Below are 19,064 nucleotides of genomic sequence, written 5' to 3'. Positions count from 1 at the left end.
CTTTCCTCCAAGTTAAAACCAAAGACCCAGGGAAGCTACAGGGAATGCGACTGGTTGAAACCTGGTCGGCATGTGTGTGTGTGTGTGTGTGTGTGTGTGTGTGTGTGTGTGTGTGTGTGTGTGTGTACAGGGGTCTCCCAGGACGCACGAAGGACACTGCAGTAGGCTCGAGTCTAGTGGACCCCGAGCCAAGGGACAAAAAGTGGGGTTCACTTACCTCTCAGCCGTCGGGTCAGCTCGCTGGAGCTGCAGAGGCACAGGGTGTGGGAAGTAGCGCGTCCCCCGCCAGGCCCGGGGGCTTGGGGCCCTGCTCCGGTCCTGGTCAGAAGGCCGCGGTCAGTGGCTCGCCGCTCGTTGCTGGGGGGCTCCTCCTCCGCCACCCTTTGCCTCCTCCTGCTGCCCGCCCCCCCCTTGGCCGCGGAGAGCCGTACATTCACCTGGCTCCCACCCGCCCCCCCAGGGCCCGCCTCACCTGTCCTGCTGTCTCACCTGTCCTCCCGCTTGCTTTCCCCCCATCCCTCCCCTCCCTCCCCGCCCCTGCCACCCCCAAACTCCCCCCCACCCTTAGCAACACCCTCTGTCACTTCCTGGTTTTTCATCCGCCCCCCCCCAGGCACCCCCTCCCTCCGCCCAATAAGGACATAAACTTCCACCTCTTCCAACAGCTGGTTCCAGCAGGGAGCATATGGGTCCCTCCCTCCTTTTCGCCCCCTTCCTCCGAGCTCCTACTTCGCTCCCAGAGCCTTTCCCACCCTTTTCCTTTCCCTTCTTTCCTTCTCTCTCCCTTCACCTGCCGCGATCCCTCTCCCTCTCTGCTTTCTACCAATATCTCCTCCAGTCCACCTTAACTGGAGCTCCGCCTCCGACCCCCGGCCAGCCCTCTGCTGCTGTCCAGCTCCACCCCCTGCACGCCACCGCCCTGCCCGCCCATTGGCCTGAACGCCCGCCTATCCCATTTGGGACGCGCCTAGGGTTCATCCAGGGAGGGGGTGGAGCTTGGGGCTGGCCTGAAACCAGAAGGGGAGGGAGGCCGAAGACAGTGTCCGCAGTGGCCAGGGAATGGAGCAGCCCCCTCGGGGACTTCCTCTCCTTCGAGAGGGGCTTCTGTGGGGTCAGCACCTGGGAGAGGAAGGGTATAAGAGGTTACGGATAGGCTGCGTGGGGACGAAGACCTAGGATTTAGAAATAGTGGGGTCCCGCTAGGGCCTTTAATCAGGTCAGGGCCCCAGGAGGGAAGGGGAGAAGGCCACTAGACGTTGCGCTGCGGCCCCTGGGCCCATCCCCCGCCTCAGAGGGAGCAGAGGAGTTGAGGTTGCTGGCACTCTGTGTCCCTCCCCACGCGTGACGGCGCCCCGCGGGGAGGGAACAGTGCCCGGGGCAAGGAGCCTCTGCGCTCTCGCCAGTGCGCGTTGCTGCCTTGGCATTTTCAGAGGGGAGGGACCGAGTCTGGGAAGGGGAAGGGGGAGGTGCGCTCCCTCCGGGGCTCCGGCTCTCTGCCTCCGTCCTGTTTGTTCTTTTAGCGGAGAAACCGAGACCCCCGTAGTGCAGGGGATGCCTTGACGCAGTTTCTCTCAGACATCCAGGTGGCGATAGAGGCCTGAGTGTCTTAGGATGTCTGCCTGTGAGTATTCGGGAAGGATCAGCATTCGTATTTCAGTGTCAACAGAGAAAGGTAGCCTCTCAGGGACGCTTCCAGCAGGCCCGGCGGTGCTGCGTACCCCAGAAGGGCCCCTCCCACTGGTTTCAAACGGAATCAAATCCCGCTCTTTAGGGCCAGGTTCGGCTTCTCATCAGCGGGCCAGGCCGAACCGGGCCGGACTTGTTCTCCCTTCCCAGCCCCCTCCGCAGGGGGCCGCCCTCCCTTTCCAGCAGGTGGCTCCGCAGGACACCAGCTCAACCTGTTGGACCACAATGGGCGGCGCCAGGGGGCCCCTGGCCCTCACCCGGGCTGACCCGGGATCCCCGAGCAGGGGGAGGGGCGGAGTCCGTCCTTCCCTCCCTCTTTCTCGCTCTCCCCCTGACGTGACTCAGCCTCGAGGCCGCTGCTCTGCCCCTCAGCCAGGGGCGGAAAGTGTGAGGCGCCCCGGAGCGCCGAGGCCAAACCAAACAGCCCCCCATCCCAGACATTATCTCACTGGAGAATTAGGGGGGCAATAGGGACCAGTGGATGGCAGTAGGCTTGGAGCTCTGGCTCAAGTAATCCGTTCCGGGTTTTCCTATCGTTTCTGTCTTGTCGCCCCTGTGTTCACCCCCCCCACCCCCCGTCAAGTCTGATCTTTGCTCCAGGTTTTCTTAGCGGCCCGCCGTACTGTTTCTAGTCGGGAGGATTCCGAGCAAGATGTGTCTGGACTGGGTTTTTTCCCCTGCCTTGCTGTCAGGGTCTCGCTGACCAGGGAATGGGCCGTGGCAGGGGCAAGGCGGCTAAGATGCCTAAGTAAAATGGAGGGGAAACTGCCTTCACGAGAGGGGGTACAAGACCTAGGGAAAGGGTTTGGGAGAGGGTGGGAAAGTGGCCCAGGTCTCCAGAAGGGCGAGGGTCTTGTCGCCAGCTTCTCGGAACCCAGACGCAACACATCTCTGCTGTCCCCCTCCTCTGCCACTGGAGTTGCGTCTGACTGGACACAACCCGGATCTTTCTGTGGCGGGATTGCCGCTCTCCAGCCGTCCTGGGAAATCTGTTAGTTCCTCGGTGGCTCTTTTCCATGTTTTTTTTTTTTTCTTGTGGTACAAATAGTTCTCTTTCATGTTGTGGGGGCACCGACTTTGGGTCCTAACTGCCAAACCAGGGATAAGAGAAGGCCGAGAAGAGCTGTGGGACCCCGCCCCCTTGTATGGAGCCTGCCCCCATCCCAATCTCCCATACACCTGAACTGGTCCTGGGAACTGGAGGACAAGTGTGGGGCCTGCAGGGTCTCCTGGTGAGCGTCACCCCCCCCCACACACACACACATACTCCGTCCTCACTCCCAGACTTAAATCTTCAAGCAACTTTCTAGATTCTAGAGTTTAATGTATGAGGAAAGTAGTGAGTAAATACCCCGAGAGTGAGGTGTTTGTCCTGACGAGGATAAAAGCCCTAGCAAGAAGGACTTTATACCTAAGGCTGGGGACAGCGACTCTTGAGTGGCGGCCTGGTTACGAGACTGGTCCAAGTTCACTGAAGAGTGTGGTTGCTGAGCAGTTGCAAAGCTTGCAGAGTCCTGGAGGAAGGGTGCAGTTGGCTGCTGGAGGCTCTTCTTGGCAGGGTCCTGCAGTGAGTCTGGGGGCCCGTTTCTGGTCGTGGGGGGTTGAGCTGAAAGCAGCTCCTCCGCCAGCATCAGGCGCCCACCTAGTTCTCTGCTCCCCCGCCCCTTTCCCGCGGCTGCCTCCGCTTCCCTCGAAAAACCCGCCGCCCAGGAAACCACTGGGGGCGCTCAGACCGCAGCCCCCTCCCTGCCGCCGCCCCCCAGAACCTCTGCCGCGACCGCCCAACCCACCTGAAGGGGCGGTGGCTGCCAGGGGTACTCCCTCCCGCCGACTCCCCCCACACCTGCGGGTAGCACTATTTATAACTGCGCGCCTATTCTGGGCCTCTCGACTGGAGCCCGCAGCAGCGCTGTGCTAATCGCCGCTGGGATCTCTGCGCCCCCCAGGGCCGAGGAAGGTAAATTTAGCTTCAGGAAGCTCCGGGGAACATTTTCCAAAACTCCTTGTCCCAGAGCAGGCAAAACAGAACCCCTCTGCGCGCAGCCTGCTTCCTATTCGCCACCAGGTGGCGCAAGGCTCTCAAATCCCAGCCAGCTAAGGGTGTAGGTAGCGACCCTGAAAGCCAGATGGGGTGGATAAGGAGCTGTGGATGGCTACCTAGAAAAGGGGTCAGAGGGCTTCTGCATATGGATGCAGAAATAACTCATATGTAAACGAAATGCAAATGAGAATGTCATTACTCCTCCGGAGAGGTGTCAGTGCCCTGGTGCCTCCAGTGATTGCCAGCTTCTCCTTTCCAGGTGTCTCTTTTGTCTGCTGTGAAAATGTGGAACTAGCCCCCTCAGCCCTCAAACTCATTTTATTGTAACCCCTTTGTTACCTCTGTGTGTCCCGGCTCCATCTCTGTCTCTCACCCTCCACCCAAGGTTCCAAATGGGATGTAATCTACAGAAGAGCTTTTCTCTTGCTGTGATACTTGAAGGTCACTTTTAGCTTATTGGTCTGGTCTGTTCCGTTTCAACTCCAACTATCCCCTACTCCTTATGGCTGCTAGAGGGCCCCAAGGAGCCCAGGGATAAGCGGTAATTCCCCTCTCTGTCTTGGTATCTTTCTTGCTTCCCCCCCCCCACCCTAATCCTGGCATGAGCTCTTGAAGCAATAGTTTGAGTGTTCAAGACCTGAGTAGCTTTTTGTTTGTTTGCTTGTTTTTTTGTTTGTTTTTTTTTTTTCGAGACAGGGTTTCCCTGTGTATCTTTGGAGCCTATCCTGGCACTTGCTCTGGAGACCAGGCTGGCCTCGAACTCACAAAGATCCGCCTGCCTCTGCCTCCCGAGTGCTGGGATTAAAGGCGAGTGCCACCAATGCCCGGCCTGAGCAGCTCTTTTTGGGAGAGAGAAGTTGCCACATTTCCTTTTCCCTTCTAGAAGAATGGAGACGCTTTCCGTCAGGAAAACTATTCTAGTTTGGATGAATTAAACAACAGGCATTTAGATGGAACCTTAGGTTGATCCAAGGAGCAAAGGACACAGTGCGCCTAGAGCTTCAATGGGAAACAGGTGCAGCTTAGGAGGGATGCCTCCATACCACTGGCTCTGCCTCCTAGAGCAATTAAACCATTTCTATCAGAAGAGGAAGGCAGGTTAACAAGGAGCCCTGGTTTTGATTCTCTTTTCTTTTTTACTTAGACAGGAGTCTTTATATTGCCCATGCTGTACTCCAACTCCTAGGATCAAACAATCAGCTCCAGAGTCAGCCTCCAGAACAGCTAGGGGGAAATAGATGTGTGCCACCAGCTTGGCAAGCCCTAAAGTTGAGATCCAAAAATGTGGGTACACTGAAGATGAACATTGTCCTTCTGACCTTGGGATGAATCACTTCACCTCTTTGGGCCTGTTTATTCAAATTCATGTGATACAGTTACCTTTATCACTATCTTGCCTACTTTTGTTGTGTGTGTGTATGTGTGCATGTTTTGTTTGTTGTTTGGTTCTGAGATAGGGTTTCACCTCACTCAAGCCTGCTTACTTTTTGGTGTATTTTTGCTCCAGAGCACACAGACACACGTGGGAAGTCGGAGGACAGCTAGCAGGAGTTCGTTCTCTCCTTCCATCATGTGAGTCCTGGGGATTGAATATATCAGGCTTGACAGCAAGTACCTTTATCCACTGAGCCCTAAAGTATACTTTAAAAAAATACTTGAGCCAGGCACTCAGGAGGCAAAGAGGATCTCTGAGTTTGAGGTCAGCCTCATCTACATAGTGAATTCCAGGCTAGACAAAGCTACATATTGAAATTTTTTTTTAATTATTTTGTCAGCCGGGCAGTAGTGGTGCACGCCTTCATTCCTAGCACTCAGGAGGCAGAGGCAGGTGGATCTTTGTGAGTTCAAGGCCAGCCTGGTCTATAGAGTAAGTTCCAGGACAGCCAGGGCTACCTAGAGAAACGCTGTCTTGAGAAACCAAGATACAAACAACAACAGCAACAAACAATTATTTTGTTTTGAGACAGGGTGGGTTACTCTTTAGCCCAAGCTGGTTTTGAATTTACTATGTAACACAGGCTAGTCCCAAACTGGAGGCAATCCTCTTGTTTTCACCTCCCAGGTACTGGATTAAAAGCATGAGTTACTGCTCTCCTTGGGCCTCTGTCAGTCTTTATTCTGATTTCCTTCGAGCAGCAATCCACTACCTATCCCACCACAGTGCACAGCCCTGGTTGGCCTCTACTTCCTCTATCTGCCACTTCCCTAGTAGTCTTTGCCAAGTATCCTCCGCTCTGGCAAAAGTCTTTGTGCTCTGTTGCCAGACTCTGGGGTCCACTTCTAGGCACTCTGCCCAGCTTAATCTGAGTAGGACTTAAGGAAAAAGAAGGCAGCAGGGCTGGGTGGTGCACACCTTTAGTCCCACATTCCGGAAGCAGAGGCAGTTGGATCTCTGCGAGTTCCAGGATAAGCTTCAAAGCTACCCAGAAGCCCTGTCTCGAAAGAAAAAAAAAAAAAAAAAAAAAAAAAAAAAAAAAAAAAAAAAAGGCAGCAGGCCAGGGCTGAATTAGGGAGGGTAGGAGCTACCTAGGCAGAGTACAGGCTCTAGAGAAAGGAGAGCCCTAGGTTCAATGGGAAGGTGTACGCTGCCTGCCCACATGCAAGCACGCACCAGAAATTTCTCCATGCACCAGAAATTTCTCTTTCTGCAGGGCTGGGGTGGAGAGGGAAGACTTGGAAGGAAGCAGGCAGCAGTTCTGACCTTCATGTTTGGGTGTTTAGAGAGGTACTGAGCAGGTATGGTGGCTTATCCTTCTCTTCCAATCCCAGGACTGGGGAGGCTGAGGCAGGAGGATTGCCACAAGTTTGAGGGCAACTAGGATTACAGAGTGAGAGCTTGACTCACAAATCAAACCAAAGAAAGAAAGCAAGAAAAGGGCACTGTTCGGCAAGCCATAAAAAGCAGTGGTGATTTCTAATAATGCAGAGTTCCAGGCCCACTGCAGCAGATGGGCAGCAGGCTGTTCTGTTATTGCCTGCTCTACGATCGCTGCTGGCGCCACAGTACACTAGTAAATAATCCTTTCTTTTTGAAAAAGAAAAAGGGGGGGGGGGGAAGCACGTATCTGTAATCCCAGCACTCTGGAAGTTTCAAAAAGAAAAAGGAAGGAAGCACTAAATGTTAAGATGTCCTGTACAAAGCTCACACATCTAGTATGTCAACCAACCATATAAATATGTCAGTTCAAAAGCCAGTCATGGTGGACACGCCTGTAGTTCCAGTTTACAGGAGGCTGAGGCAGAGGGGATGGCTGTTACATTCAAGGCCAGTCTGGGCTACATAGTAAGACCCTGTCTCAAAAGAACCAAACCAAACCAAACCTAAACCACACAGAGAATCCAGCCTACTTTTCTCATTTCAGGTCTGACCTGAGCCACCAATATGGATGACCTACATTCTTCTACTGATTACTTCCTAACGGGGCTCATATTGTGCCCTTACTCCATAAAGTCTATTCTCAAATCGGCTCATGTTCACCTTGCTCTCCTTCATTCTAACCAGCATAAAAGCTCAAGTTACAAGGCTCAGTGGTCAAAAGCACATACAGCATGGTGTGTGTTGTTAATTCTGTTCTGATTTTTTTTTTTTTCTCAAGACAGGGTTTTTCTCTGTAGCCCTGGCTGTTATGGAGCTTGATCTGTAGACCAGGCTGGCCTCAAACTCACAGAGATCCGACTGCCTCTGCCTCCTACATGTTAGGATTAAAGGCGTGCCCCACCACTCCCCAGCTACATACTCTTGAAGAGGATCTGAGTTTGATTCCCAGCACTTATATTGGGCAGTTCTGCCTGCAGGTCCACTTCCCTGGGGATCCAGTTCTTCTAGCCTCTGTACCATATACCCACACACAAGACTGAATACACATAATTAAAAACAAAAACAAGGAGCTAGAGAGATGTGGCTCAGTAGTTAAGAACACCAGATGGTCTTCCAGAGGTCTTGAGTTCAATTCCCAGGAGCCACGTGATGGCTCACAGCCATCTATAATGACATCTGGTGCCCTCTTCTGGCCTCCGTGCAGACAGAATACTGCATACACAATAAATAAATAAATTAATCTTAAAAAAAAAACAGAACAAACAAGCAAAGGCCCAAGCTCTAACTTACCCTGCAAGACCTGACATATATTTACCTCCAAATCATTTTCTTGTTTCTCCATCAGCAAAGAATATCCACATACTTCACAGTTTGATGAGGTTTCCTTCCTGCCTATTAGAATACAAGCTCCACTGGTAGGAATAGGGTTTCCTGTTTATCCAAAGCACCCAGACTGGTGATGCACGTCTTTAATTTCAGCACTTGAGGCAGAGGCAGAGGCAGAGGCAGAGGATCTCTGTGAGTTCGAGACCAGCCTAGTCTACAAGAGCTAGTTCCAGGACAGCCTCCAAAGCCACAGGGAAACCCTGTCTCGAAAAACCAAAAAAAAAAAAAAAAACCCTACCTCCAGGTCAGTGTTGTAGAAAGAGGTGGGCAATGGCTAGGCCAGAGTGATAATCAAGAGGAAGGGGGGGCTTGGGGCTTGGGGCTTGGGTGAGGGTGTGATATGTATGAACAAGTTGATACACATATAATGCTGTTGATTCAAGGAAAGTGTATGTTGGTAGCTGCCAAGGGGAAGTGAGGAGCCCATCTTCTCACTCAGACTGTGTGTCCTGATAGAGGTGTGCTGTGATAGGCTGGAAGGGCTGCTGTGACCATATAGCTGTGTCTGAACTGGGACTCTTCCCGCAAGCTGGGGACTGGCTCAGTATGCTCCCCATGTTCCTTAGAGACAGGGAGCTTCCCAGGTCACATCTCCTATTTGGAAAAAGGTTGAGTCTTTGGATCCCTGTCCTAGCACCCTGGGCCTCACAGAGTATGGCTCTACACTTTTATCCATTCTGTCCATATTAACACAGAGTCTGGGAGGAACCTGGCCTTTCTGTTTTGCTCTTCTATCCCAGCACCAGTCAACAAACTTGGTTTTCAGTTTCACTTCTCCAGAGATCTATCCTTCCTTGGCCTGCCTGTACTCTTGCTCTAAAGCCCTTTCCAAGCACACATGTCCTCAGTCCCCTTTAGACATTTAGAAATTCTGGCCTCAAGGCCTATTTATTATATGTGTAGTTCAATGATTACCAGAGATTTTAGGGCCAGTCCATTCCTGGTTCTTCAAGTACATGGCCAGATCAGTCATCTGGGTTGGTAGAGGCTCACGGTGCCAATTTTGGAGGAGTACTACATCCTGCTGCAGTTTCATTGGAGTCTTAGCCAGCAAGCCAAGCTCATGCCTACCAGAAGTACACCAGAGACAGGATGCCCTAGGATGAGGCAAGTCAGACAGATGGACAACTCAAAGCAGGGTCCATAATTTACTCTTCACGTGTTGGTGGTCCATCCTTGGTGAAGGCCAGCTGCCTCTGGGAATCTTAGAGCTATAGAAAAGATGGGAGAGCTAGGCTGCAGGTTCCACCACAGAAGCTGTAGCCACACCTCCTGATATCTGCCCTGCCCTCCCCACCCCACCCCACCCCACCCCACCTGAGTGATTCAGGTCTTGGTGTGGGTGACAGGTTTCCCTGTCACCACTAATCCAGCAGTTCCTTGATACACCAGCAGCACAGGGCCATGTAGGCAACTTCCTTCAGAGTTTGCTGTAAGCTCTCCCACCGCGTGCCCATCTTAATGACAGGCACCTGGAGACCTGCACCTCGAAGAACATTTCCAAGAGAGAAGGGCAGGGCCTGGGCTAGGGGTTGCATTGGTGGCTTCATGTGGACAGCAGTTCAGTGGAAGGGTGTGGATGCTGCCTTTGGGGCCTTTTATCTACTGTCCCCACCCCACCAGGCCTCATGACTAAAGACAAAGGCTCTAGGGTCTAGCAAAAGAAGGTTCTGGGCCTTGGAACAGGCTGAGTCAGCCCTATAGACAGGGGTGCTGGTGGTTAGAAGGGAGGGCGTGGCCACTCCATCTTTCACCCTCTACAGCCAAGAGAGCTTAACTTCCCTTCAAAGCAGAAGTTCTGTCTGGTTGCCTCCTCCCGTTTGGTGGCTCTGGCTAAGGCTGACAGAGAGCATCCCTAGTTCCCTGTCTAGTATGTTCTAGCCCATCCCTGGGCCCCCGAGTGAGCGCTGCTGGCTCAGAGCTGGCAGCCTTGGTCCACTTCTGCTTCCCTTGACCTTAAAGCAGGAAGGCATGGCCAGAGCAACAGGCACCAACAATGGTGTGTGAGGTACAGTTTACTGACGTGACAGGTTACACCCCATGCCAGCCCCGTCCCTCAGTCTTGTCCAGAGTGTGTGAGATCATGTGCGGGAGTTCCTTTCCTCATCTTCATTCTCCAGTAGGTATGCTGGACGGTAGACAGGGTGTCCTCCTGGGCTCAGGCACTTCAGGGCTGGGTTCTGCATCGTGTTCTCCCGACTCCCCAGTGATGTGTACCTGGAGGGTTGAAACAGGAGCATGTAAATGATAGCTGGGCTCTCGTTATCCCTCCTTATATCTCCAGCATCCTCTCACCCCACCTCCCCCCACACACACACACCAACCTTACCCTCGGTCATATAGTATACAGTAGGGGACAAACAGCTGACGAAGAAAATCCCAGATGTTTCTGTAGGTCCAGTCCTGGGAAATGACAATCAGTCACTAGAAGTCTCCTCACCACACCCACCACTGCCATCCTGGGGATAGACCCATCAGAGGTACTTTTGTTCCCCTGGCCTTGGGGAAGGCTTGCTGCTATCTGGATGGCTGCTGTACCTTGCCCTGTGTGGGCTAAATAGAGAGGTAGGGAAAGTCCTTACCCCTGTCAGCTTCCACTCCCCAGCCACTGCCCCTGTGGTAGAAGCTTCAGGAGGATGGGGAATGACCGACTATGTGTTTAAGTCTAGAGCTTTCTGCCATGGTGGAAGTGTCTATCCCCATGGGCATTTGAAATGTGGCTAGTATAACTTAAGAAGTGACTTTTAGGGCTGGAGAAATGGCTTAGGGATTAAAAGCACTGATTGTTCTTCCAGAGGACCCAGGTTCAATTCCTAGCATCCACATGGCAGCTCACAACCATATGTAACTCTAGTTCCAGGGACTCTGACATCCTCTTTTAACTTCCTCAAGCACCTGGTGTGCACATGGTACTCAAACATACATTCAGGCAAAACACCCATACGCATAAACTATTTGTTTAAAAAGTGTTTTGTTTTTTTTTTTCTTTCCTTTCCTCCTGGCAGAGTCTTACTATGTAGCTAGCTCATGCAGTTCTCAAGATGGCCATCCTCCTGCCTTATCTCTCCACCTGCTGGGAGCTGAGGTATTCACCACTAGGTATGTCTTACACATCTTAGGCTCTTTCTATACAGCTGGGAATGACCTTGAACTTCTGTTCCTCCTGCCACTCCCAAGTCCCCAGTGATATGCACCTAGATTGGTGAAACAGGGCAAGTGGGGAATGGGCAGGCTTGTGTAAGTATGGTGCTACAGACTGAACCCAGGACTCTGTGTATCCAGGGGAGCACACTACCAACTGAGCTCCACACTGCTTTTATGTGGTACTGGGGATTGAACCTAGAACTTTGTACAAGCTAGGCAAGTACTCTACCAACTGAGCTCTTCCCCAGCCCTATTAACTTATTTTTAAATTTTATTTAAGTAAAAAAAAAAGACATTATGAATCACATGCCATAAATTTCACCCTTTGAAAGTAAATAGTCCAGGGCTTTTGTTTTCTTTAGACAGGATTTCACCCAGGCTGGCCTAGAAGACACTGTGTAGGCCAGGCTGGGTTTGAAGTCACATAACCCTTTTTCCTCAGCCTCTTAGTCTTAATCATTAGTATCTTTTTCTTTTCTATTTTTGAAACAGAGTCTGATATGCCTAGTCTGGTCTCAAATTCACAATGTAGTCAAGGCTTACCTTGAACCTTAAAAAAATTGTATGTATTTGTGTGAGTGTCTTTGTGTACTCGCCCACACAGGGAATGTGTGAGGTCAAAGGGCAAGCTGTGGGAGTCAGTTCTTTTCTTCTACCATCTGTGTCCTGGAGATCAAAGTGAGGTCATCTTTGATCAGATTTGGCAGCAAGTGCCTTTAATGTCGGAGCCATCTTGCCAGCTCTGGCCTTGAACTTGTAACTCTCCTGAGGCTGGAATCACAGGCATGAGCCACTGTTCATGATTTTCAGGTGTGCTGGGCGAGCACTGTATCAAATGAGCTACATCCTCAGCCCCATGATCTATATTTCCTTTCTTTCTTTTAAATAATTTATTTTATGTGCATTGGTGCTTTGCCTGCATGTATGTGTGAGGGTGTCAGATCTAGGAGTTGTCATATGAGTGCTGGGAACTGAATCTGGGTTCTCTGGAAGAGCAGTCAGTGCTCTTAACCTCTGAGCCACCTCTCCAGCCCTATATTTCACTTCAATTTCAATTCAAGTATGAACACATGACTACTATCATATTGGTGTGAGGGTGTCAGATCCCCTGGAACTGGAGTTACAGATAGCTGTGAGCTGCCATGTGGGTGTTAGGAATTTAACCCGGGTTCTGGGGATGAGCAGCCAGTGCACTTAACCACTGAGTCGTGTCTCCAGCCTGACTGCTATCATAGGTCCAGGTCACTGTTTTGACCACAGTGAAAAGCACAATGCCTGTCACTGAATTAGTGCTCAATATTGGTTAAAAGGATGAATGAACAAATAGCACTGCCTCCCTTGAGAGACAGAGCCTCTGGGCTCTAGCCTCCTCCCAGTGGGCAAGGGGAAGGTACAGGGAACTGAGGCAGACGATTCTGTTGCATTACCAGCAGCGGGTTGATGCGCATGAATGAAGGCCAGCCAGGGTCGGTGGGACTGAAATGGCTAAGGCTACAGGAGTAGGGGTCAGTCCGACGGGTGCCCATTAGGACAGCCTCCAGCTGAGGGTGCTTTTCCTGAAGCTCACCCAGGGCCTGCTTCATGTTGCCCTCAGCTTCTAATACCTGCAGATTATACCTTAGGGAGGAAGAGAACAGAGATGAGCATCAGGGCAAGTTCTGCCCAGACCCTCGTGGAGCCCAAATCTTCAGGTCCCAATACCTCTTGATGGTGTCTTGTAGAAACTGTTCCAACTCAGGGAAAGGTGAGATGCTACGGATGTACAGGATCTGGAGAGGTTTTGGAACATCAGGAAATTTCCTGGGGAGAGTAAGGATCCAGACTTGCCAGGGTGGACAGGAAAACTGCTCTCCAGAGAGCTCAGTATTCTGTTTGGCTACTAGAATCAACACCCACACTTCCCCCACACACACACTTTTTTTGTTTTGTTTTTTTCCAGACAGGGTTTCTCTGTGTAGCCCTGGCTGTACTGGTACTCAGACCTGAACTCACAGAGATCTGCCTACTTCTGCCTCCTGAGTGCTGGGATCAAGCTGTGTGTCACCACTGCCAGACACTCTTAACCCTTTCAGCAAACCCAGACCCACTTCCTCTGAGAAGCTCACTCTGATCTCTTATCCTTGTTTTGAGACAGGGTCTTTCTGTGTAGCCCAGGCTGTCCTATAATTCACTATGTAGCAGCTGGCCTTAAGCTTTGCAACCCTGCTTTTAACATCCCGAGGGCTGGGGTTACAGGTATGTGCCAGTTTGCCTGTTTCATTCCATTCTCAAACTAAGCATGCAAAACAACAACAAAAAAAACTGGGTTTAGGGGCTGGAGAGATGACTCAGAGGTTAAGAGCACTTACTGCTCTTCCAGAGGTCCTGAGTTCAATTCCTAGCAACCACATGGTGACTCACAACCATCCCTTATGAGATCTGGTGCCCTCTTCTGGTGTGCAGATATACATGGAAGCAGAATGTTGTATACATAATAAATAAATAAAATCTTAAAAAAAAAAAACAAAACAAAAAAACAAACAAAAAACTGGGTTTCACAGATTGGCCTGGAACTCACTTTATAGACCAGGCTAGCCTCAAATCATAGCAGTCCCCACTGCCTCTCTGTTGTGATTAAAGACATTCACCACCACACCCAGCTGAGACTGTTTTTAAGACAGAGGTTTAAAAAACTCAAGGGCTGCCCGGCGGCGGTGGTGGTGCATGCCTTTAATCCCAGCACTCAGGAGGCAGAGGCAGGCGGATCTCTGTGAGTTTGAGACCAGCCTAGTCTATAGATCGAGTTCCAGGACGACCTCCAAAGCCACAGAGAAACTCTGTCTCAAAAAACAAACAAACAAACAAACAAAAAGCCGGGCGTTGGTGGTGCACACCTTTAATCCTAGCACTAGGGAGGCAGAGGCAGAGGCAGGCGGATCTTTAAGAGTTCAAGGCCAGCCTGGTCTCCAAAGGGAGTGCCAGGATAGGCTCCAAAGCTACACCAAGAAACCCTGTCTTGAAAAACCAAAAAAAAAAAAAAAAAAAAAAGAAAGAAAAAGAAAAAAAAAATTAGGCCAGCAATTAAAAGCACTTATTGCTCTTGGAGAGGACCTGGGTTCCATTCCCAGAACCCACACAGTAACCCACAACCCATCTGTAACTCCCAGCCCTGAGAATCCAACACTCTTCTGACCAAGGCTCAAATGAGGTGCATACCATACCAAACACTCCCTAGGCAAGCCTCTAGTTCCTGAGTTCAGATGAGGCATCGTCATTCCCCCTCCTCTGACTGCTGGGACTGTTACCATGCCAGCTCATATGATTTCTGGTAAATCTCACCTGAACAGCTGGACTGACTTCCCTGTGGTGGGGGATGGTGGACTATACAGATGTTCAATAAATATGGTGGGGACGGCACTGCTTGACCACCCAGCTACCTTCCTTCCAAGCCCACTATGCACCCTTTCTGAGACTGGGAGATGGAGAGGTTTTGAGTAGCTTCTTCTGGGGGTAGGCTTACCTCTGCACAGCTGCATGGAAGAGGTGTAGGAGGGCAGTGCAGTCCTTGCCACCATTGAAGCCCACACAGAGCTTGGAGAGGTGGTACTGATCGAGGGCAGTCTCAATGGTCTGTAGGGCGCTTGCTACCTTTTTCCCCAGACAAGATCCTGCCATGCAGGCAGGGAAGAGAATGTCAACTAGGTATATATGGCTGTCAAAGAAGTCATGATACCCTTGCTTAAAACTTTTCACTATCTCCCCTGTGTTCTGGAATTAAGTCCACTCTTTTTTTTTTTTTTTTTTTTTTTTTGGTTTTTTTCAAGACATGGTTTCTCTGTGGCTTTGGAGGCTGTCCTAGAACTAGCTCTTGTAGACCAGGCTGGTCTCGAACTCACAGAGATCCACCTACTCCTGCCTCCCAAGTGCTGGGATTAAAGGTGTGCGCCACCAACGCCCAGCTAAGTCCACTCTTTCAAGCTGCCCTGCACTGTCTGTCTCCCCGCCTGCTACCCAACCCCACCTCACACGAACTTGGTTGTAATCTCTTCTCTGGGGCAGGGATTGGGGGGTGGGAGTATGGGGTGCTTGGGTTTCCTTCCATCCTCTGCAGCTCCATCTGCTTCCTTCCAGTCACCTCCGGGTCCAACCAAATCTTTATCGCTCAGGTTTTGTCATTTGTTCAGAGAACCTTTCTCTGACCCCAGATCAAAGCTGCTATCTTGGGGTGAAATCCACTTCAGACTCACATCTCATCCATGGTCATCTGTTTAGCAGCTAACCCATTCCTTCTCAAGGTAGAGTACATCTGTTCTGATAAGTGATAACTACCCCAGTCCCAGCACAGTGCTGCTGAACGGAGGTGGTCAGTAGTTATTGGAAGAATGAATCGCTCAGTAGCAAATCTCTTGTACTTTCCCTGCATCTATGGGGAACCCTCTGCAGCATTACCACATCTAGAGGAGAACCCAGACTTTGGCCCACATTGCCTTCTCCAAGGAGATTCCTACCTGACTGAGCGAGTTTGTATACAGCCTCACCAGCCTGCTCAACAGCATTGGGCAGGTAGGGGACCAATGATCCCTGAGGCAGACGAGCAGTTAGGTAAGCCAGACATTCCTCCAAGGGCTCTTTTTCCTCAGAGTCTAGAATCAGCTTCACCTGATAGTAGTTGCTGCCCCAATCAGGGTAGGAACCCAGGCTAAGCCTACGCCCAAAGTGAGCCTGGGCCTCAGTTAGGATGGAGGCAATAGAACCCTCAGGAGCTGCCACATACAACTCCTTCACGTGGAATTGCACAGCTGTGTTTTGGAACAGTCCTTTCAGTCCCTCCATCGCTCGCCGCAGCAGCTCCGGGATCCCTGGGAAGAGGTAGACATTTCGGACAGAGACCAGCGGGAACGTGAAGGGCTGGCCAGTGCGAGGATCTGTGCCATAATGCAGGCTGGCAGAGGAGGGCACCAGAGACAGCTTCTCCCAACCCACCCCTCCTAGGGTTTTGATGGCTGCTTGGAGCTCAGGGTGTGGTTTGAGCTCCTCCCCAAAGGCCTGTGCCACTGCCTCAAATGTTACATCGTCATGAGTGGGGCCGATGCCCCCTGCAGTGAGGACATGAGTGAAGCGGCTGGAGAATGAGGTGACCTCAGCTGCAATGGTGGCTACCTCATCAGGTACAACAGAGACTCGGCAAACCTGGACCCCCAGGGACCGCAGTGTCCGGCAGAGAAAGTAAGTGTTGGTGTCTTGAGTGTGTCCCTAGGAATTGGAGGAAGGACAAGACTGTCAGTGCTGGGGGGATGAAGGGAGAGGGGGAGATAGCTACATTTTGTTAGTGATGGGGTGTCCTGTTTTGGGGGGTACCTTAGGCTGCCAAGAGCCTGGAATGGGAATACCCATCTGAATGAAGAGAAGAGGGGATCCTCCTTGGGGCTGCTTTGCTACCCATTCATCCCGACCTCACTTGCATTTATGGATTTGGTTGTCAAGTCTGCAGTTTGATCTCGACCTCACCTATATTTATAGACTCAATCATTAACTCATTGTGGCTCTTTGACTTGTCACCAACCCCAGCAGTTTCAATTTTAGTCCCTGGCTACAAGTACCCATTGCGCAGTCTCACCACATCCCTGGTTATTGTCATTTTGCTCAGGGGCACTCCAGACCTGTCCATGGTCAGTTAGACCTTTAATTTTCTTAGCTCCACTTCTGAAAAATCTCACCATCTTCTCTTTACTATTTTCACTTCCTTTAGGATAGGTCTTAATGCCTTTCACCTGGACAATGCTGACAAACTCTTGGGCAGCTCCCAGCCTCCAGCCACTATGCTCTGCTCCCTGTCTTCTATGTAACCTTTCTAATGTGTCACTGTGATCACTAAATCACTCTGTGCTCAAAAACATGTGTTCTGGTTCCAAATGCATACAGGATAAAGTTCAAATTCTTTTGCAATCATTAAAGGCTGGCTATGTTGTGTTCTTTGTCTTCTCTCCTACCTTTAACTTCTACTTCTTTATGGAGGGATGAGTAGTTAAGAATTTGTGTTGGAAAAAAAAAGAAAAAGAATTTGTGTTGGAACCTGTCTCAAAATAAAATAAATGAAAACATTTGTGTTCTAGAGTTGAAGAATGCTTGCTGCTTTTCCAGAGTCTGGTTTTTAGTATTGGCACTGGGCAGCTCACAATAACCTTAAGTCCCACTCTAGGGAATTTTATACCTTCCTTTGGTCTCTGTGGGCATTCCCAGATACACACACAGACACATAAACATAAAATAAAAAACCTTTAAGCCTGGCATGGTGACACACATCTTTAATCCCAGCCCTCAGGAGGCAGAGGCAGGTGGACCTTTGTGAGTTCAAGGCCAGCCTGGTCTACTAAGTTCCAGGACAGCCAGGGCTACTCAGTCAGTTCCTGTCTCAGAAAGTTTGTGCTCTGGAGTAAGGAAGGGTTGGGCTAGAATTCCATCTCTACCATTTTCTTCCTTTTATTTATTTTGAGGTGGGGTTTCTCTGTGTAGTCCTGCTGTCCTGGAACTCACTCCGTAGATCAGGCTGGCCTCAAACTCACAGAAATCCACCTGCTTCTGTTTTCCAAGTGCTGGGACTGTAGGTGTGCACCATCATGTTCCTAGCACTTTGTAGGCTTGTGACCTTGGGCAAACTTCTTTTTGAGGCTGTTTCATAATCTATTGAGATTTGTAATAAAAAACCCCAACTTCATGGACTTAGAATTTGTAAGGCCACATGTGATATAATAATGTACAGCCAGTCTCCTTAAACACTAAAAAAGACCAGGGTCAAAATTACTGTTACAAACCTATGCCTGCCATATCCTCTAGTAACATCCGTGATCATCTAGAATAGAGTCCTCTCTTCTAGTACCTTCCTTCTAGCTTGCCTATCCAGTCTGCTGAGCTCCTCAAATAACTTCCAAATAGGCTGGGTACACATTAATTACACCTGTGCTTCCTCTACTTACTGTTTCTTGTGTAATTGTTGTATGAATTGCTACCCATCTTTCAACAGAAACACTTAATAACAGGAGGGTCACTTTTCCTCCAGAATGTTGGGACTCGCTATAGGGTCCTACTTCGGCAAGCAAGAGGATTCCCACCCCGGTTCACCACCTTTCACCGGCAAGAATGCCCACAGTAAAAGAATAACACGCCCTTCCCCTCTAGTTCTAGACACACCTTAAGGATCTCATCTCCAACAATGATGATGCCCGCCGTCACACTGCGTCCTGGAGGAAGTTCAGAGGCCCTAGACGCCATGGTCTTGCCCTGTCTGCTCTTTTGTAAGGCTCTCCAGTACCCTCTCAGTCCCCCAAACAGGGGCCGTAAGCACTGAGGGGCCGCCAGGTCTACAGGATACTGGGGGCCATAGCCTGAGTACAGAGTCGGGGGTCAAGGGAACCTGGAAGAGCCAGAAAAGACAATGGGAGAGGGCAGGAACGTACCTCCCTTAGAGGAAGGCTGTCTTCTCTAGTCATCACCTTTAGAAATGTTTCCTTCACTCCAGCATCCTTAACGTATTCCCAAGCCCCAGGCTCCTAAAAGCGTCTCGATTCCTATTCCCTGGAAGTGCCATGTTCTTTCAAAACCTACCACTTTAGATATCTCCGTCTGCCCAGCAGGTCTGGAATTTTCTCTGTCTGTAGTATCTGCACCTTTAAATGTCTCTTGTCTTCAGGTCACCTGTCCCTTTAAATGTCTTATTCTGGGCCTCGGGCCCCTTTAAATGCATTCCTTCCCCGCGCCCGCCACCGGCTAGAACTCAACCTACCTCTGCACCCTTTCTTGCCCGAAGTCTGTTTATCTCAACAGGATTCAATCATTGACCTCGTGTCATCCCACCTGCCTATTTTGCCCCTTCACAGGGTCCTTCTCGTTCCTTTCCGCGTGTCCTACGGCAGCTTCCGTAGTCACAGTCCCGCCTTACAATACCTCATGCTGATTGGTTATTCTGGCTGTCGTTTACGGGTTTTAGCTAGGCGCTGAAGGAAACGCTAAGTT

The 19,064-nt window shown here is 50.6% G+C and overlaps 3 protein-coding genes and 1 long non-coding RNA gene across 11 annotated transcripts in view; 1 reads left to right on the top strand and 3 right to left on the bottom strand.

Moving 5' to 3' along the window:
• Positions 1-558, bottom strand: part of Zbtb7b (zinc finger and BTB domain containing 7B) — a 16,473-nt gene extending 15,915 nt beyond the window's left edge. Inside the window, exons 1-2 of one of the 3 annotated variants that reach the window (XM_027393244.2) lie at positions 473-558; positions 218-318 (exon numbers count right to left, since the gene is read on the bottom strand). The gene's annotated coding sequence lies outside the window, so the exon portion shown is untranslated. Of the gene's footprint in view, positions 1-217; positions 429-472 lie in introns of those variants that run through there. The other 2 variants (XM_027393245.2, XM_027393243.2) reach the window with 2 other exon arrangements.
• The window catches only part of LOC103160036, a 13,472-nt gene extending 964 nt beyond the window's left edge, over positions 1-12,508 (top strand). Inside the window, exons 1-3 of one of the 4 annotated variants that reach the window (XR_004772093.1) lie at positions 4,512-5,011; positions 5,235-5,299; positions 10,937-12,508. This is a non-coding gene — a long non-coding RNA (uncharacterized LOC103160036). Of the gene's footprint in view, positions 1-4,511; positions 5,300-6,378; positions 7,196-10,936 lie in introns of those variants that run through there. The other 3 variants (XR_003480673.1, XR_004772092.1, XR_003480671.1) reach the window with 3 other exon arrangements.
• Lenep (lens epithelial protein) lies at positions 8,801-9,791 on the bottom strand. The gene is made up of 2 exons (XM_027393255.2): positions 9,249-9,791; positions 8,801-9,142 (listed from the first exon to the last, which is right to left on the bottom strand). Exon 1 carries the CDS (start codon positions 9,479-9,481, stop codon positions 9,296-9,298), a length of 186 nt encoding a protein of 61 aa, XP_027249056.1. The 5' UTR covers positions 9,482-9,791; the 3' UTR covers positions 8,801-9,142; positions 9,249-9,295.
• Flad1 (flavin adenine dinucleotide synthetase 1) lies at positions 9,932-19,064 on the bottom strand. Of its 3 annotated transcripts, none has more exons than XM_027393248.2 (8): positions 18,835-19,064; positions 18,243-18,465; positions 15,563-16,307; positions 14,575-14,722; positions 12,777-12,875; positions 12,503-12,692; positions 10,261-10,334; positions 9,932-10,148 (listed from the first exon to the last, which is right to left on the bottom strand). In XM_027393248.2, exons 2-8 carry the CDS (start codon positions 18,321-18,323, stop codon positions 10,013-10,015), a joined length of 1,473 nt encoding a protein of 490 aa, XP_027249049.1. In that variant the 5' UTR covers positions 18,324-18,465; positions 18,835-19,064; the 3' UTR covers positions 9,932-10,012. The 3 variants fall into 3 exon arrangements, with proteins under 3 accessions (XP_027249049.1, XP_035307756.1, XP_027249050.1); XM_035451865.1 differs by having other exon boundaries at positions 18,906-19,061; XM_027393249.2 differs by lacking the exon at positions 18,835-19,064 and adding an exon at positions 18,657-18,809.

Source organism: Cricetulus griseus (assembly GCF_003668045.3).
Source record: "Cricetulus griseus strain 17A/GY chromosome 1 unlocalized genomic scaffold, alternate assembly CriGri-PICRH-1.0 chr1_0, whole genome shotgun sequence".
Taxonomy (NCBI): Eukaryota; Metazoa; Chordata; class Mammalia; order Rodentia; family Cricetidae; genus Cricetulus; species Cricetulus griseus.
This window is presented reverse-complemented; position numbering and strand designations above follow the sequence as displayed.

Excerpts from the sequence above, each read along its gene's own strand:
- Lenep (XM_027393255.2), bottom strand. The coding sequence starts at position 9,481 with ATGAAGCCACCAATGCAACCCCTAGCCCAGGCCCTGCCCTTCTCTCTT.
- Flad1 (XM_027393248.2), bottom strand. The coding sequence starts at position 18,323 with ATGGCGTCTAGGGCCTCTGAACTTCCTCCAGGACGCAGTGTGACGGCG. Across the intron at positions 12,693-12,776 it reads CTACAAGACACCATCAAGAG|GTATAATCTGCAGGTATTAG; the intron begins GTATTGGGACCT and ends TTCCTCCCTAAG. Across the intron at positions 10,149-10,260 it reads TGTATACTATATGACCGAGG|GTACACATCACTGGGGAGTC; the intron begins GTAAGGTTGGTG and ends TCAACCCTCCAG.